General features: G+C 32.4%; 1 protein-coding gene across 4 annotated transcripts in view; it reads left to right on the plus strand.

Moving 5' to 3' along the window:
* The window catches only part of SCAF11 (SR-related CTD associated factor 11), a 79,312-nt gene that overhangs the window by 30,409 nt on the left and 31,480 nt on the right, over nucleotides 1-17,423 (plus strand). For all 4 annotated transcript variants that reach the window (XM_061204821.1, XM_061204823.1, XM_061204824.1 and 1 more), the window contains 4 exons: nucleotides 1,595-1,752; nucleotides 11,261-11,338; nucleotides 14,554-14,654; nucleotides 16,581-16,642. In XM_061204821.1, the coding sequence (XP_061060804.1) occupies nucleotides 1,595-1,752; nucleotides 11,261-11,338; nucleotides 14,554-14,654; nucleotides 16,581-16,642 (399 nt within the window). The remainder of the gene's footprint in view (nucleotides 1-1,594; nucleotides 1,753-11,260; nucleotides 11,339-14,553; nucleotides 14,655-16,580; nucleotides 16,643-17,423) is intronic.

The following is a 17,423-nucleotide window of genomic DNA, read 5'->3' on the forward strand; positions in this document are numbered from 1 at the left end:
CTTGTTTTCATCTTTGATATTGTACAGTTTTGCTACTTTGTTTCTAAACATGGATTATTTTCATTACTCCTGTTTAGTATACCTTGTGTGTCCTTTATCTGTTGGATCATGTTTTTGTTTGTTTGTTTTATCATTTCCCAGCCATTACTGCTTTAACTATTTATTGCCTGCCCTTTAGTCTCTTCTTCTGAACTTCAGTTAATATGTTAGACTTTGTTCTGACCTCATTTCCCAACCTCTGTTTTTATATCTCCTTGTCTGTCTCTTACAGTCTAGGTAGTTTCTTCAATTCTTCCAGTTCACAAATATTGTTTTCTTGTGGGTCTAATCTGCTGTTCAGTTATTCTATGTAGTATTTGAAAGTTCTGATATTTGAAGCCAGTGGACGTCTAAATAAATTTATAATAAATAAATATAATACATAAATATAAATATAAAAATAAATCTAAACACATTCTTGTTTCTGCTGATTCTTACTCAAGGCAACATATTTTCTTCTGTTTGGTAAAGTTTGATTTTGAGCTCATATTTGATCCATTTAATCTGTGGAATCCTGAGGGCCTAAATTAGGGATGCTTTCCTTCAGAGGATTTGTATGTATTTGCTTTTTTCTGAACCCATGCTGGGACCACTTTAGCCCCATTTGAGGGTCTTGGCTTAAAACTGGAATCTCCTAGGATCAGTTTCCCTACCTGGATTGGTTCTAAGGGTTAGTCTCCAGATCTGAACACTAGTATGGACATGTGTTTCCAGGGCGATGCCAGGTTTTCCATTTGCTTGGCATATACTGGTCACATTTCAGCTGACCATTTCTGTATTTTTGTGTTGTTTTATGTTGAATCTTGGAGTTTCTTTTACTTTTGATCCAGCACTGCTTACTTCTTGTGTGTTGGTTACATTGCTGGTAGGTGTTTAAATTAGTACAAACCCTAAGGGGTATAATTTGGCAGTATCTATTCAGAATACAAATGTATGTACACGTTGGTCTAACAATTCCATTTTTAAGAATTTATCCTGTAGGTACACTATTAAAAATGGGAAATGAAAAGTTTTTCATTGCAGCATTGTTTGTAATAGCACAAGGTTGAAAACAAGTGAATGTCCCATCCATAGGTTGAAACAACAAAAAACACAGACTGCTGTGTATAGTGTTCTAGCATTTGTGTGAAGAAGGAGGTTTGAAAGAATATATATTAGGATTTGCTTGTCTGTGCATTCTGTCTTGTCTCTGGAAGAACACAAAACAAAGAACAGTTGTTACTTGTTGCATTGGGTGGAACTGGATAGGTGGGAGTAGATTTGCTTGGGAGATTTGTCACTATAACCTTTTTTTACTTTTAAATATTTGAACTATGTGATTATTATCTATTTTAAAATTAATTCATGAAAAATTCTTTTCGCTTCTCCCTTAAATTATAAATCAGTAAATGTTGGGGGTATTGTGCTCAAGGAGTTTGTTTCTTATAGTGTATCTAAGATCTAATTACTTTGTAGAAGGAGGGCCTTTTAGAGTATCTAGTCCATCGTACTACCACAAACATAAGTCATTTGGTCTGGAAAAATTGAAAGCATGTATCGTTGCTTTACTTTATAGGTGAAGAAAACAAAGATAATACTGCTACCACTGGTCTGTTGTACAGTGAAGCTGATAGATGTCCAATATGTCTCAGTTGCCTGTTAGAGAAGGAAATTGGATTTCCAGAAAGCTGTAATCATGTCTTCTGCTTGACCTGTATTCTTAAATGGGCAGAGGTGAGTCTAAGTATTAAATGTTATTGTATTTTAGTTCCCTAGCATGATTTCATTCCACCTAGTCTAAAGACTTGATACTGCCTTTCATAAATTATTTCACAGTAATGTGTTTTCCTCCACTTAGGACAAACATCTCTGTATTGCTCAAATTTTGTTAGTATATTCCCTTCTAAATTTTTTATATTCAGCTTTTTGTTCTTTTATGATTAAAAAATTTTAAATGCATACCGTTAAAAAAAAAACATGAGAATAACGGATTAAGTACTTTTTTCTGGTAAAAATGCAGTAATTCATCTTCAGTGTACTTGACCCTCTTGTGATTATATCTATTTACTACTAATAATAACACTTTCTCTCTGCTTTGTGTTTTATATTTTTCAGAGAATTTTTACATAGATTATTAAATTTCTTCCTTATATCAGCCTGTGGAATAACCAGAACAGATATAACAGTGTTTTTCGATTTTACAGATGTGGAAACTTGGATTTTGTGTTCTATAACTTGGCCAAGGTCTCATAGCTTAAGAGACAGAAATAAATTTACAACTGCATTTTCTAGTTCCTGTGTTTCATTTATTTTTAACTAATTTCAAAGTTAGAGATATTATTGAAGTTCTTCATAGGTAGTTAATGATTAAGAAACAGGAAAATTTGGGACTTTTAATGTATTATGTTGATTCAGTTTGGGCCAAGTAGGTCATGGTACTGTATATTGAATATTCATTATAAGCCCCATTGTTAGAAATTGTGAGATAAAAATTTATCATACTGATCATGCTATATTTTCTCAGTTAGTAATTTGTCAGTGTGTAAAAATTAGTAAAGGAGATAAATCTTAAAAATGTTTTTAACATTAGCTGCATTCAAATTCTTTGTTGTCCTTATGCACATTGGAATTAATTGTCTATTACATAACTGGGGTTTTCAAAGTTCCATGTCTTAACTTATATTTCATTAATAGTGTGAAAAAGAGAACAGAACTGTATACTGACTCTATGGCCAAGTTCTGAGAGGAGGAAGAAAAAGATTTGTTACACCAATTGAGTTCATAATAGTATACTTGGAAACAGTTCTAATTAGATAAAGTCTAAACTGGTTTTTGGCAAGAAGGGACTAAGGATAGGTGAAAATGTATTCTGGGAAAAAATATTTTGAGTTTAATTTAATTATTTAATATAATTGTAAATCTCTGTGTGTTTGCAGGAGCATTGACTAATGAAATAAGTGCGTATTTTTCTCTGCCACCCAACTAATGATTTCATCTGTGTTGAATTTAGTGCACTGTGGTTTGCTTTGTGATTAGATATCTTAAAAATAGAGGAGATTTTGCTTCCAATAGAGAATCACTGGATGGCTAGAAGGCTTCAATTCAGTGCTTTTTGTGAGATTGCATTCAGTGACCATGTAATTGGGAGGTTCAACAACCATGATTTGAGTATGTGTTTTTCTCTGAGGATTAGAATGTGTAAAATAGGCTTGATTCGTCATCCTTCATTACACTACATGCATCTTTGATACAACCATTAGCTTTATCATGGTGTACAAGTTCAGGTTTCTCTAGGGTAAGTATCTAGAAGTGATTGTAGACTATGTACATATTCAACTCCACTAGATAGTGCTAAACTTGTCTATGTTTTTAACTATTGTTTAATATTTTTAAGTTAAAAATACTTGATAACATACATAGTATTGCAGTCAACACTTTTCTTGCATGTAATATTTTTCTTCTTTTGTGTTACTCCTTTGGATATAAACATTTTGTTGAAGCGAAATTGCTTCTAAAAGAAAATACTTATCGGCTGTACTACCATAAATTGTGATGGGCAGTGGGGGAGTTGAGGTATTGTTTAAACAAAACTAGTTAACCTTGAAAGCAGAGAATAAACAGAATATTCTGAATTATTTCATTGTCCCTAGTGGGGATAGCAGACCTCAGTTAAATAAACCATTAAGTTGAGCAGTAACAAGAGCACAATCTACTAATAAAATGTTCAGTATAAATAATAAATGATTACTGGTTAACAAAATCACTTAGGCTTTGAACTAAATTTTCAGTTTGAATCTTTTATTGGTATGATAAAAATTAGATATGTTTTGAAGTATATAAGTGCTTTGACAAATAGAAACAGATTTCATATTCACTGGTGTTTTTATTCATGGCCATTAGTTATTAAGATCTCTCTTCTCATTTCCCTCAACCTCCTTCTGTTTTGAAAAAGAGGCATGTAGTTTACTTTGGATTTCAGGATTAGGAATGAGCATCTGTATTCAGACTCTGCTAACTGCCCGGGCCTTGTGCTAAGGCTTTCTTTTATATTCTTTCATTTAAATTACTATGTTAATGTTTATTTGAAATTCAAGGCAACGATCCTGAACTCTTAATTTGTTTCTAATTACTTCAAGAGCCTGAAATTAAAATAATTTTTAAAAATTGATCCATAGTTTTAAATTTTACTAATGTTCACTTTTAGCAGGGAGTTAGAAATCAAAAGTGAAATTTACAGTGGTTGGAAATCTACATAATAAGAAAAAAGTACAAAATGTATTCAGGATCACCTTCCTAGTCTTATGTGTCTTTCAGAAATTCTGCTGAGCTATCTGAGATTTATTCTCAAGGTTTATTAAAATTTGATTCAGAATAGGTATCAAGAACCAAGAAGAAGGACTCATTTATTTACTTTCACCTTAATATTTTAGGCATTGAAGAAATTCTCCATAAGAAACAAGTAAAGTTAAAGTAAATAATAGTCTAGTATATTTATTTTGGACACATTCCTGAAATTTCTCATGTTCTTAAAATATCTATATCCAGAGTCACAATCAGTTTCAGTCTCTTCAAGTTCTAAAATTTTGGTTCTTTGGTTATTTAAAACAAAAGCCATGTAAGGACTAATTAAGTAACTGAATTTAGTCTCTAGATATTTCACAGAATCTACTTACCTAGGGCAGAAAGATTCAGAATAATGGAAGCTGGTGGTCTTCATGGCCCATAGCCTAATTGCCTCCCATTAGGGACACTAGAACAAATTGAAATTAAACATGTCCATTCTGTGTTTAGTTTCAAGAAACTCACAAATGGTAAGCCTGTTGGTTTATAAAATAAAAATGATGATGCAGAAATAAAATATTGGTCTAAACAAAGACACAGTAATTGACACTTAGGAAAGTTGAAGTTCTTGTTAATTTAAAGCATCAGTATTATAACTGAGAATCTGGAACTAAAGAAGGCCTTTAACTTGATGAAATATGTATAGAACCAATACACTAAAGTTTATCAGCCACTTAGAAAGTTAATATTTTATCCGTACTGTGAGCAAAAATACAGTCTAAACATATTGAGGGCATTTAGTTTACATATAAGTTTAATCTTGATTGTCTGAGTTTGCACATTTTAAAGTAGATAATTAGAAAGGTGAAGGCTAGGGAAGTTTGACACATGGCCATAGCATTGACAGCCAATCATAATTATGATCCTCAATAGACAATAGGGTAACCTACACACACACACACACACACCTTAAGAAAATAAGATTTATGATTTGGCAGGTTGCCAAGAAGTGGTTACAATTTTGACCCTTAAAAGGGTTAAAGTTTGAGGACTTGGAAACATTTCATGTTTGAAGTGGTTAAGAGTTTTTACTCTGTTTAAAGGAACATGCAGTATATGTGATTAGGAGGTTTTTGATATTCCCTGGGATTCTTTTCTCTTTTAAGTAATGTAAATATTTCCCTTATTTTTTAAGTAATTTTTTTAATGTGATTAACTTTCCTACTATAAGCAAATTATCCTCCCTCAACTTATTTCTCTCAGTCCTCCATTTTATATCAAATGCTGACAGCTTCAGTTTGAGAAAGTAAGGTTAATGAAATCAAAATTGCACAGTTGGCAAAGGCATGTTTTCTCTCATGAGACTAGAAATGAAGAGAGTCTTACTGTGGTGGTGTACGGTTCTCGAAGAAGGCAGACAGCAGTGCTCAATGCAGACAGGTGAGGAGTGTGTTTTGGATTAATCGTGCACACGCCCAAAATCAAGTGTGACTCGTTGACTTATGTCTTGACTACTGATGTGTTTTATGTACAGGTGTTCCCTTAGGCAGTGAGTGGACATTTATACATCATTCTAGTGATTAGATTATTGTTTGGTAACATAATTCAGCAAAGTTTTATTGCCTGGATTTGCCCAACAGTTTTTTCTAAGATGTTAATTTTTTCTTTATTCCTGAACTGAACCAAACCTCTCTGTTACGTACTTCTCTGTGAATGATAATGTAAGCATATCTGTGGAGCACTACTGTTAGTCCTTACCTTTATAATCTATAAAGCGTTGTCAAATCCATTAATTCATTTAATTATTAGAACTTGTGCGATAGGCGATTCAGAGCTGTCTGTCTTCATCCTTAAAGTAGATTAGAGAGGTTGCTAGTTCTGACTCCTCTAGAACTTGAATTTGTGATTAATTATTCCAAATTCCTAGTTGTTTTCACTCTGTATTAATCCTTTGGTAAAACCTTTGGTAGAGCAAAGGATATTTTTATATTGCGAATGCTCATTACCTAAAACATATATGTAATAGGTTCTCATTTAATATTCTATTTTTACCAGTTGGGTAAATTAATGTGTATTTCTGTATAGTCTAATTTTAAATGTCAGAATTTGTAAAGTGATTTATACAGATAGTTTATGGGATTTTCTGTTTTTATGCTAGAAAACGAAAGTCTTAACTATTAAATGTCAAAAGGAAAGAAAGGTTAAAAGTAATTCTACCCAACTGTTGTAATATATTTTTAAGAATATGAAAGAGTTCCTTTTGAGTAGTTGGATAAAAAGTTTTCTTGCTGTTAATTTTATTACTGAAAGCCGTTTGCCCTGTAGGGATGCATTCCTGAAAGCTGTCTTGAAAGAACTGGTTAAATGTGATAGGACTGTCTTGAAAGAACTGGTTAAATGTGATAGTGTACATGTAGGCCGACTACAGGTGAGCACTTCTTTAGAGGTGCAGACTAGGTATCTTGGGACCATCAAGAAGAAAGGATAGGTCCTAGTGAATGGCTTTAAAATAAGCAGCAACCTCTAATGGTATGCATTCCTAAATCATCTTTATTTGATTTTGAACTGCAGTTTTATATAATGTGCTCTATTTATTAGTAAGAGAGATAAATGTTCTAGAGATTCCCATGAACAGACAAACCTACCTAAAACATACGTACTGAGATTTAGTCTTTAAGCACTTACCTTTAACACTTGCTTCTCTCTCTCTAGGAGGGGCTATCGGTAGGCAGCCTTTGTGATTGAGGATAGAGCAGCCAGCAGGAAGCAAGAAATATTAGAAATCAAGAATCCTGAATTCCCAAATAAGGAAGGTTTCCTGTTCTTACATTTAAATATGGGTTTATCTGAGCTGGGAATTTACAACGCTTCAGAATACTAGGGTATGTTTTACTGAAATCATTAGGAAGATTATTTTTTTCTATCGAAATTGCCTCCTTAACTGATATAACCTCAGTACAGAGCATTCACAGTAAAATGAATGCTCTGTTTTTTAATACACATTACATTGTAAAGTAGTGATCAAATTCTGTTAACTTTGTAGCTGTATCACAAAGTTGAATGATGATATTGGATTACTTTGACTATGAAACTAATTAAATTAGATACTTGAAAAATTATTGAAATAAAAGTCATTGTCAATTTAAATAGGTGAATAATTGAAGGGTATTTTTGTTGTATATAAGAACTCAAAATGGTGAATAACCAAAGGGTATTTATTTTTGTTGTATACAAGGAAAATAAAATTTGGGATAATTTTCTTTAAAACTAAAAATATATTTTAAAGAAGAATTAAGTATATTAGCTAAAATTTTTAAACATTAGTTTTAAATGTGAATTTTTTAAACCACACAACTTAAAAACTAGTTATTTTAGTGACACAAACTCTGGAAACTAAGATTAAAATATTTTTGAGATTTTCTGAATGGATATCTGCTGGATTATAAGGATGAAGATTCCTTAGGAATGCTTTAAAATTAGGCCAATGCAAACCATTTTTTAAAATCTTTTTTTTTTAAACTTTCCTATTAAAGCTGTTTGATCATCATGTGATGTATAATTTTATGCTTTAGTACCTATTGATGACGGTGTCTTTGAACTTTGGCTAATATGCTAATGTAAAGTAGCCTTATATTTTTCTTACATTATACATTAGCAAAAAATTAGAGATCCACTTAGTTTTTAAATCTGTTTTGATTTCTTTTTCATTAAGTTCTTCTTTAGTCACTCTTAATTTATTGAGGTATGCTGTGAAGACTTAACTCAGGATAACTGAATTTCTTTTCTGTTTCCCCTTTGAAATGCTTTGCTAAACTGTTTTAAGGTCAGAAATGGATGTCATCATTTCTCAGTAGCCATAGCAAAGATATTTTGTCTACTATAGGTAGCTTATTTTCTGACCTATGCTTTTTTTTTAATCTGAGGAGGATAACCTGCTTTTAAGAAAGTTTTCTGACAGTAAGCCTGAGCCAAAGAAAATCTATTAACTTATTTTCTAGTGTTAACTAGATTATTTTTAGGAAATGTAAGTATATACAGATTATCATAATAGATAGCAGTAGTTTTCCGACTACTATTTTTTATTTCTGTTTTCTTTCTTTTTGTTTTTGAAATAACAGTGTAACCCTTTCTCCACATGAAACCTTAGACAAATCCATGACAATTACAGTTAAGGAAAAAAGAACAAAACCAAAGTCTTACTCAGAACCCTAATACCTGTAACAGATGAAAATGGAATGGCTCAGGTTAAAATTCTTGTCAGTTTGAACATGGTAAAGGGAAGAGTGCCATTTAGCTGATGTCAACAGAGGAAATTTAATAAAGAAGAAAATGGGATTGTGTAATTTCAGAGTTTTTGAAAGATTCAGTGCATCTGATATAGAATAAATTTCTTTAACACAGTGGCTTTCTTTGGATCTTCGTGTTACAACTTGAAATAGATATTAAAAAATGGAATACTTTAATTTCCATATATGTCATGAACTTTGAAAATTCCAACAAAAAAAATCACTAAGAATTCAGTCTCTCACATGTATATGTACATCATATTGTGAGTTATCTTTTTGTTAGTGAACCAAGCTTTTTTATTGTTAGTGCTCTAAAGCTAGTTAATGTTTAGAAGACTTTACACGGTACTTAGTGTATGCCATTAATTACTGTGAAAACCTCAGATTATTATTATCCCCATTTTCACAAATGAGACAAAGAAAGGCTATGTAATTTGCTCAAGGTTATACACAGGACAAGATATAAAAATAGACAGTAAATCCGAGCCCTTACACATGTCTTAATAGTTTTTTTGAAAAACATTGACGGAAACAAATTTTATTATTGTTTTATCTTTTTTTTTTTAAAGATATTTTTTTTTATGTGGACCATTTTTAAAGTCTTTATTGAATTTGTTACAGTATTGCTTCTGTTTTGGTTTTATGGCCGAGGCATATGGGATCTTAGCTCCCTGACCAGGGATCAAACCTGCACCCCCTGTATTGGAAGGCGAAGTCTTAACCACTGGACTGCCAGGGAAGTCCCTGTTTTATCTTTTTAATGAATTTTATCTAAATTTACCTTTAAAATAGAAATACAAATATATTTTGAAACTTTAGTAAAAATAAATACTTGAAAGTTTCCACTTTAAAGTATTCTTTTGAATTATAAATGTGTTAATATAACCTCTAGTCTAAGAAATTTCATGCAGTAAATGGTAATATAAACAACAGTCACATAGTTATGATGTTGAGTTCTTTGAACTAGAATTGCTATTTGTAATGCATTATTAAAAAGCTGTGGACAGCTTTGTTGCTACTTGTAGCAAAGCTTTTTAAGGTCAAATTTTCTGTAGGGAAAGTACTAGCATCCTAAATGCATAGTACTTGGAAGTAAGCTGAGCTGGGTTCTACCAGTCTGAATTGGTTTAATATAGTCAGGAAAGTCAAATTTCCTAATTCAGATATGGTGTAAAGCATTTTATCAAGCCCTACCTACTTAAGAAAAGAAAAATCACTTTTTAGCAGAGTAGTAAAGAGTAACTCGATTTATATTTTGGCTGCTTCCAACGTGACTCACAAGCTTTGTGAAAATGTATTATATGATCGAGGGCCACACACAGTCTGTTGTACTTGTGCTTGTGTAAAGCATATCTTGATACGTGCCCAAGTCCAGAAAAGCAAATATCACATTTTTCCACTAGGGAATATAGGATAATTTATCAAAACTTCATTACTATCTTATCTATTAGACTATTGCTATTAAATTGCTAGAATCCTGTTTTACTTTTATAACCATAGGTATTAAAATATCGCCTTTCAGTATTTCTTCTTAGGCTACAGAATCTTCCCTTTTACCCTAGAAGACAACATACTTTATCTTAAATTATTTAAATAATATAAGCCTATTCCTATACAAACATTTAATAGTATTATCAGAGAAACTCAATTATAGTTGATGCATGTTAATTTTGAAAGTACAGGAAATATATTTATGTCAAGATAAAGATGATTTAGAATTACAGAGTGAACAAAGGACAATTTTTCTTAATTTATAAAGAAAGCCTACAATTCAGTTTGAAAAAGACCAGCAACCTAATAAAAAAAGTTAGGCAAAAGGCATGAATAGACAGTTTAAAGAAAAGGAACTTTGAAGAGCCCTTAAACATGGAAATATTTTCAACCTTACTCATAAAAGGAAATGTAAATTAAAACTATATGACATACCATGCTGTTAAGAATGGGACAGCTCTGAAATAGTAATATGAGCCAATTTAAAATACATAATTAAGAGAAAAACAAGATTCACTTCAGCATCTGAATTATATTTTATATTTAAAAGATACACATTATGCATAAACATTGGGTATGTCCAAAAGGATACATAAGAAACTACTTCCGGAGAGGGCATCTACATGGCTGAGGGAGCAGCGGAGGAATCCTTCCTTTACTTCATATCTACAGTTTTTTTTTATTGCTGGTACAACTGCCTATTCCAAATTATTTTGGGGGAAAATATTGTCATAGAATATTAAAATCTATAAGGGACCTGTCCAAGCCATTCCTTTTACAGCTTATTTAGAGTTACTCAAGTGCTTTGGATCAGAGAGCTAATGATTTCAGCCCAGCTTTCCTTTCATTATAGCTGTAGTACTCAACTGTGCAGCAAGTCTTAATAGGTATTATCTTGATAACAAAGATCTTATCTCTCTGTTCATCATTGTATTCCACTTATTTAGCGTACAGTAGGTGCTCAGTAAACGTTTGAATGAATTTTAAAAATTATGGTATTTATTACTTTGTGGAGTGATACAGGTGGAAAGTATTTCATCTTTGTCTTTGAAAGAAGAAAAAATTATTTTTCTATTGTTTCCTCTTCTGGTGAAAAACTTACCATAAATGCGTTTGTTATAGTTTAATTTTGATCTGTTTTAAAGAGACATTCGTAAAGTTGTAATTCATTCATCATTTTTCAGACATTGGCTTCATGTCCTATTGACCGGAAACCTTTTCAGGCGGTGTTTAAATTCAGTGCATTGGAAGGTTGTGTTAAGGTAAGGTTTAGATTTTATTTTGTAAAACAAACTGTTTAAACTTAATTGAGATGATTTTGCTTTAAATTTCCAGTTTGAGTATATTTGTGAATTGTTCAACTTTAAGTTTAATGTGTTTAATTTCCATTGAAGAAATGTTTGAATGGAATATTAGATTCAAAGACAAACCCCCACAAAAACTTAAGTCCAGAGTACCTGAAAATTATGTTTTCATGAAAAACATATAATGTTGAGAAGATTAAACAAATAAAATTAAATATAAAAGGGTGTCTTTGTTCTTAAATTCTGGTGCTTGAAGGAAACTGAGTTTAATTGGAGAAGAATAAGGGGGTTTGTGAAGATCTTGAGAGGGACTTCTCATGGTTTCAGGGTTGTCATGGGCAGATGACTTCTTTTGTTATGTACAATTTTATTGTAATGCTTAATCCTAATCACAATCTTGAGATTCACATACCATGCTGATGTTACTTATGATTATGAACCATGATTATGATTTGTATTCACATTTATTTTTGGCTTACAAATAAAAGAAGAAGAAAGAAATAGGAACATATTCCTGAGTTAATGAATAAAAAGTGAAAAGAGGAAAAGAGAGTAAGTAGTAATTTACGTAAAGTGAAATGTGTAAGAAAGATTTCTTGAGGTTCTCATTAGTAAGTCAGGAATGGTATACAGTTAAAAATGAGAAAACTCAATATATACATATATGATGCCATTGATGGGAAAAACAAACTTCCCAAGTAGCACCAACACTTTGGTTGCTATCTTTGTGAACAGGAAGGGGCATGTAAGCAACATAAAACTATTTAAGCGTTAGATGTTCTCAGTGTAGGTGTTTATAATTTGTTTTGATATATTTTTTCCAGATAAGTCTCAGTGACATAAGGTACAAATGAGATTGCAATTCAAATAAAATGACGTATGTAAAAGATACTGCATGTTGTAATTGTGTAACTCTGGACATCTATGCAAATTAGTATATATCTTGGAGAAAAGATAAGACATTATATATGTGTATGATAGTATAATCAAAATTAAAGCAACACTTCTCTGAAAGACATGTTCTGTTTTTCCAGACTGTATATATTATGTTGCTGAAGATTCTTTAGCGTGAACTAGCTTCCAAAGATACTCTTCTGTAAAACTTTGTTCTGTTGCTTCATGTGAATTTTGTTGTGTTGCTTGGAATAAAAATTTGTTTTATTTAATAGGGTTTGAGTGTTACTTAAATTAAAAGTTTGGGGGAGTGTTAATCTAATGTTGTCAAACATAAAGGTATTTCCTATCATGTGTGATATTATCCATATTTTTTTTTTGAATTTTTGAATTTTATTTTATTTTTTTATACAGCAGCTTCTTGTTAGTCATCCATTTTATACACATCAGTGTATACCTGTCAATCCCAATCTCCCAATTCATCACACCACACCACACCACACCCCACCTCCCAACCACCCCACCCCCACCACTTTCCCCCTTGGTGTCCATACGTTTGTTCTCTGCATCTGTGTCTCAATTTCTGTACTGCAAACCGGTACATCTGTACCATTTTTCTAGGTTCCACATGTATGCGTTAATACACGATATTTGTTTTTCTCTTTCTGACTTACTTCACTCTGTATGACAGTCTCTAGATGCATCCACGTCTCTACAAATGACCCAGTTTCGTTCCTTTTTATGGCTGAGTAATATTACATTGTATATATGTACCACATCTTCTTTATCCATTCATCTGTCGATGGGCATTTAGGTTGTTTCCATGACCTGGCTATTGTAAATAGTGCTGCAGTGAACATTGGGGTGCATGTGTCTTTTTGAATTATGGTTTTCTCTGGGTATATGCCCAGTAGTGGGATTGCTGGGTCATATGGTAATTCTGTGTGTGATATTATCCATATAGTCTTAATATCTTCCTTTGCCCTTTTACTTCTTTTGAATCTTTATTATCCTTTTCCCTTTACAATTAAACTCGAATGGGTCATATATAGTTGCTTATATTTTCAACCACTTGTTGGACATCTCCATCTAGAATACCAAAGGAATCAAAATATTAACAGACCCCAAACTCATCTCATTCCCTGCCCCGTCCCCCAACCCCAGTTGTATGGTACCATAATCCCAGTCACCCAGATGAAAAACATCTGGGAGTTTTCCATTTTTTTCTCTTTGTCTTATTTTTGCCTGTTCCTTCTGCACAATGTCTTAAATTTGTTCCCGCTTCATTACCTCTTTGTAGGCCCTCATGCTGTCATCTAGACCTGTTCTGCCAATAGAAATATACTACAAACCACGCTATAATATAAAATTTTTAGTAGCCACATTAGAAGACCAAAAGGAAACAGTTAAATTGAATTTTTATATTTTATTTAATCCAACATATCTAGTGTATTATTTCAACATGTAATATTTTAGAAGAATTCTTATTGAAGGATTTTATCTTTTGTTGTTGTTTTCATTGAAATCCGGTGTATATTTTACACTTACAAGTACATCTCAATTTAAACCAGCCACATTTCACATGCTTAATAGTATGTGGCTAGTGACTATTGTCTCATACAGTATAGATCTACACTGTTATAAGAACTTGTTTCTAGTTTCCTGGCTTTTATAGTTTCTCCTTAACTGGTTCATTCTCCACGTCACTGCCAAAGAAAACAAATTTGATCATCTCATTCACATGCTTTTAAAACTCTATCTTCTGATTCCTATAGAATTATTTTCTTATTCAGGGCCCTTTACAATCTGGTCCTAATACATTGTATCAGCTTCATATCCTGCTAATTTTTTCTTCCCCATCTGCATTGGCTTCTCACTGTTTCTTATAACTGTGTTCCCTCCATTTAGAATATTTTTTTCCTTATACAGATTCCTACTCATTCTTGAAGACTGACTTATAAATCATCTACTCATTAAAGTCTTCTCTGATATCCTCGAAGTCAGTTCTACATGTATACAAAGATCTGTGTTTATATTTGTTATGAGCACTTAATCTATTTACATGCCCCTCTCTTACTGTTATGTTTCCCCAGAGCTTAGCACACATACTAAGTTTATAGTTTAGCATGCTTGAATTAATAAGCATATGTATTTGGGCTGCACGTTCATTCAGACAATTTTGTTTCTTTAATTTTTTGTCCTTTCAAGGGAAATGTGTAGGTTATCATTTGTAATGCCAGATTATCAGTCTGAATAGGTGATTTTGCTTTTTCTCACAGGTTCACATAAAAAGACAGTTGAGAGAAACAAATGACAAGAAAAATGAAAGCTCTTTTAAGAAACAGCTGTCCTGTCAGGAAAATTCTAAAAGCTGTATGAGGTTAGTGATGAACTTCAGAAGTGGAATCCAACTGTGTAGAACCAGAAGATAGCTAGTAAAAAAAAAAAACTACTTAAAAAAATGAGGTTTTTTGTATTTAATTTGAGGTGAGGTTTAAATGTATTTAATTACTTCTTTTAAAGCACACCCTTGATAAGTTAAGGAAGGACCAGCTGAAATCTGAGAATATAATTTATTTGACCTCTATCTTTGATGCATTAGTTTTTTTTAGTTTTTTCCTAATTTGTTTTAGATCGATATTTTTGTACAATAAAAGTTACAACAGTGTAAAATTTCTGTAAAATTTTCTGAATGCTTACGCCTTTTTGTACATATCACAAACCAATATGGATAAGCATTGGTGCACAGCCCACATTTTGAGTAACTGCTCTAGTATTTATGGACAGAAAGTAGAAAGTAACTAAAGATATAGTACAACATTCTTCATGAGACAGTTGTAATTGAAACTACTTATTACCTTTCTCATTTTGTTTCTCTGTGTTATAGCAGACATTTGCTACTACTATAACAAATGTTTATTGTTTAAAAAAAATTTTAAACATGTTTGGATTTGTTTCTTTAACTGCTATTGTTAAAACATAATTGCCTAGAAATACTTAGTATGCAGGTTTAACAGGTATTAACATATTTTTGAATTAAATTGAATTAGTAGTGTACTGGAAATTCATTTATTATTAATACTTAAAATAACTTGTTACAGTACATTTAAAATTGAAGCCCTTTTTGATCTGAAGTATATTTAGAGCTGTCCAAAAGTTGTCAAAGTCATAATTAAATCTATGATTCATTAGTACATTTCATCAGAATACTAATATCTTAAGAGAGTAAATATATTAGTTACCAAAACAGTTAACAATATTCCTTGAGATTTATTGAATCATGCCACTAATTTAGAACCCTGTAGCTCTTTAGAAGTTATAGACTTTTGGGAAGTTATAGACTTCTTTGGTAATCTGAAGAAAACCATAGACAACTACTATCCGAAAACATACTTAGAGACAGAAGTTTTTAGATTTTAAGGGATTCTTGGAACACTCAGTTCAAGAGCCCACCCATAAAGCCAGTTAATAACTGCAGTAGAGCAAATTTTATTTACAGTTTCTTTTAATTATATCTGAGTCAGCGTTGAGTCTTCCATTTATGGTTATATAGTAAATAGCACATTTTTCCCAGGCATAGTGAAGAAATACCTTTTGCTAGCTTCATTATTGATTTACCTCCTATTCTTGGCTGTGACAATGTCATAGATAGACATTTTTTCAGAATTACCCAATTCTCTTGGCTCGTGCTGAGAGTGCAGTGCTCATCATTGTATGACCTGTGATAGGGTCATACAGTGGGTCTAACAGAGCTGAGGTAGTCCACATGCTTAACTTTTTTCTCAAGGACTTGTGGTAGAAGGATGGTATAGGGATGTAATGCAAAATAATAATGCAAAATAATAATTTGCTTTTGCTCACCAAGTCATACCCTTAATGATTTCTTCCAAGGTGGAAAATCTGTCAGCTATTAGATTTTTACCGTACATTTTTTTGGGAGTCTTTCGGATGTTTTTAGAATTCCTCTCATTCAATCTTATGTTTATGAGGCATATGCCTCATTTCCTGCACTTAGAAAATATGCCATTCAGTGTTGCCTCTCCCTCCTAAAGCTGTAAAACTCCTCTTTCTGATACTTTCTCCCAGTTCCAGGGAAAGGGATTGCAAGAGTGTTTTGTTTCTTGTTAGTGAATCTCCATTGCAGTCATTGGAGTGGCAACTAAGTGGGGAGTCCAACTAATCATGCTTTCTTTGCTAAAATTTAAAACTCAGTGCATAATACTTTCAATTTGGTGGGCAGTGGATTGAAAATAAATGAGCAAGGTAACAGTTTTCTCTTATTTCATCTCTTTATTGGTGTTTACAGAAAAAAAGTCAAAAGAGAAGATCTATTAAGTGCAAAACTTTATGACTTGAAGATGATATACAGTAAGTGACTTTTTTACTTGTGTGTTCTACCTTTTTTTGTTTCTTACTTTAATGCTTGTGCCAAAGTTCTTGTAAGTAATATTTTGGCTTGGAAAATAGTCATGCACAGAACTCTACTGAACTCTGTACACTGTATTCAGTCCTACATAAATTGCTTTCATGGAGTCATTTATACTGTTTCCTGCCCTTTTTGTTTTCATGCTCAGCTGTAAGGAGGGAAGGGGAGAGTGAATGAGTGTGTGTGTGTGTGTGTGCGCGCATGTATGTTGGGAAGGAAAAGGAGAAAAGGATGTTTTCCAACTACTTGGTTAGCAACCTACATTGTGGTCCTACTCCACTCATTAGTGCAGAAGTCCTTATGGGAACTGAGATGAAATACCTTGTGGGCCAATAACTAAGCAGTAACAAGAGAAGCCTGTGACAGTGAGAAGTTAATTCATGGTTCCCAGAGGAAGTGGTGGTTTGGCTTTGAGCCACACTTTTAAAGTTTTTTTTGAAACTTTATTTGGAAGTAAAGCATTTCTTACATATTTATCTAAATGAGCAGTTAAATATGCCTGTCTCTTGTTGTTGTCTAGTGTATGGTTCTCTAATACAGGAAAGTTTTGCAGCAGGGCCTGATAAAAATGACACTGTAGTGCTTTGTGACTCCTCTTTGGAGCTCAAGCGGTTTATTCTTGTTACAAAGAACAACTTACTATAGGCTAATTGTAAGCAGGGAGAAGTGAGCATTTATTTTCCAGGCCAGGTTATAATTAATTTCTATTTATAGATAGAATTA

The sequence above is a fragment of the Eubalaena glacialis genome, chromosome 11 (assembly GCF_028564815.1).
Source record: "Eubalaena glacialis isolate mEubGla1 chromosome 11, mEubGla1.1.hap2.+ XY, whole genome shotgun sequence".
Classification (NCBI taxonomy): Eukaryota; Metazoa; Chordata; class Mammalia; order Artiodactyla; family Balaenidae; genus Eubalaena; species Eubalaena glacialis.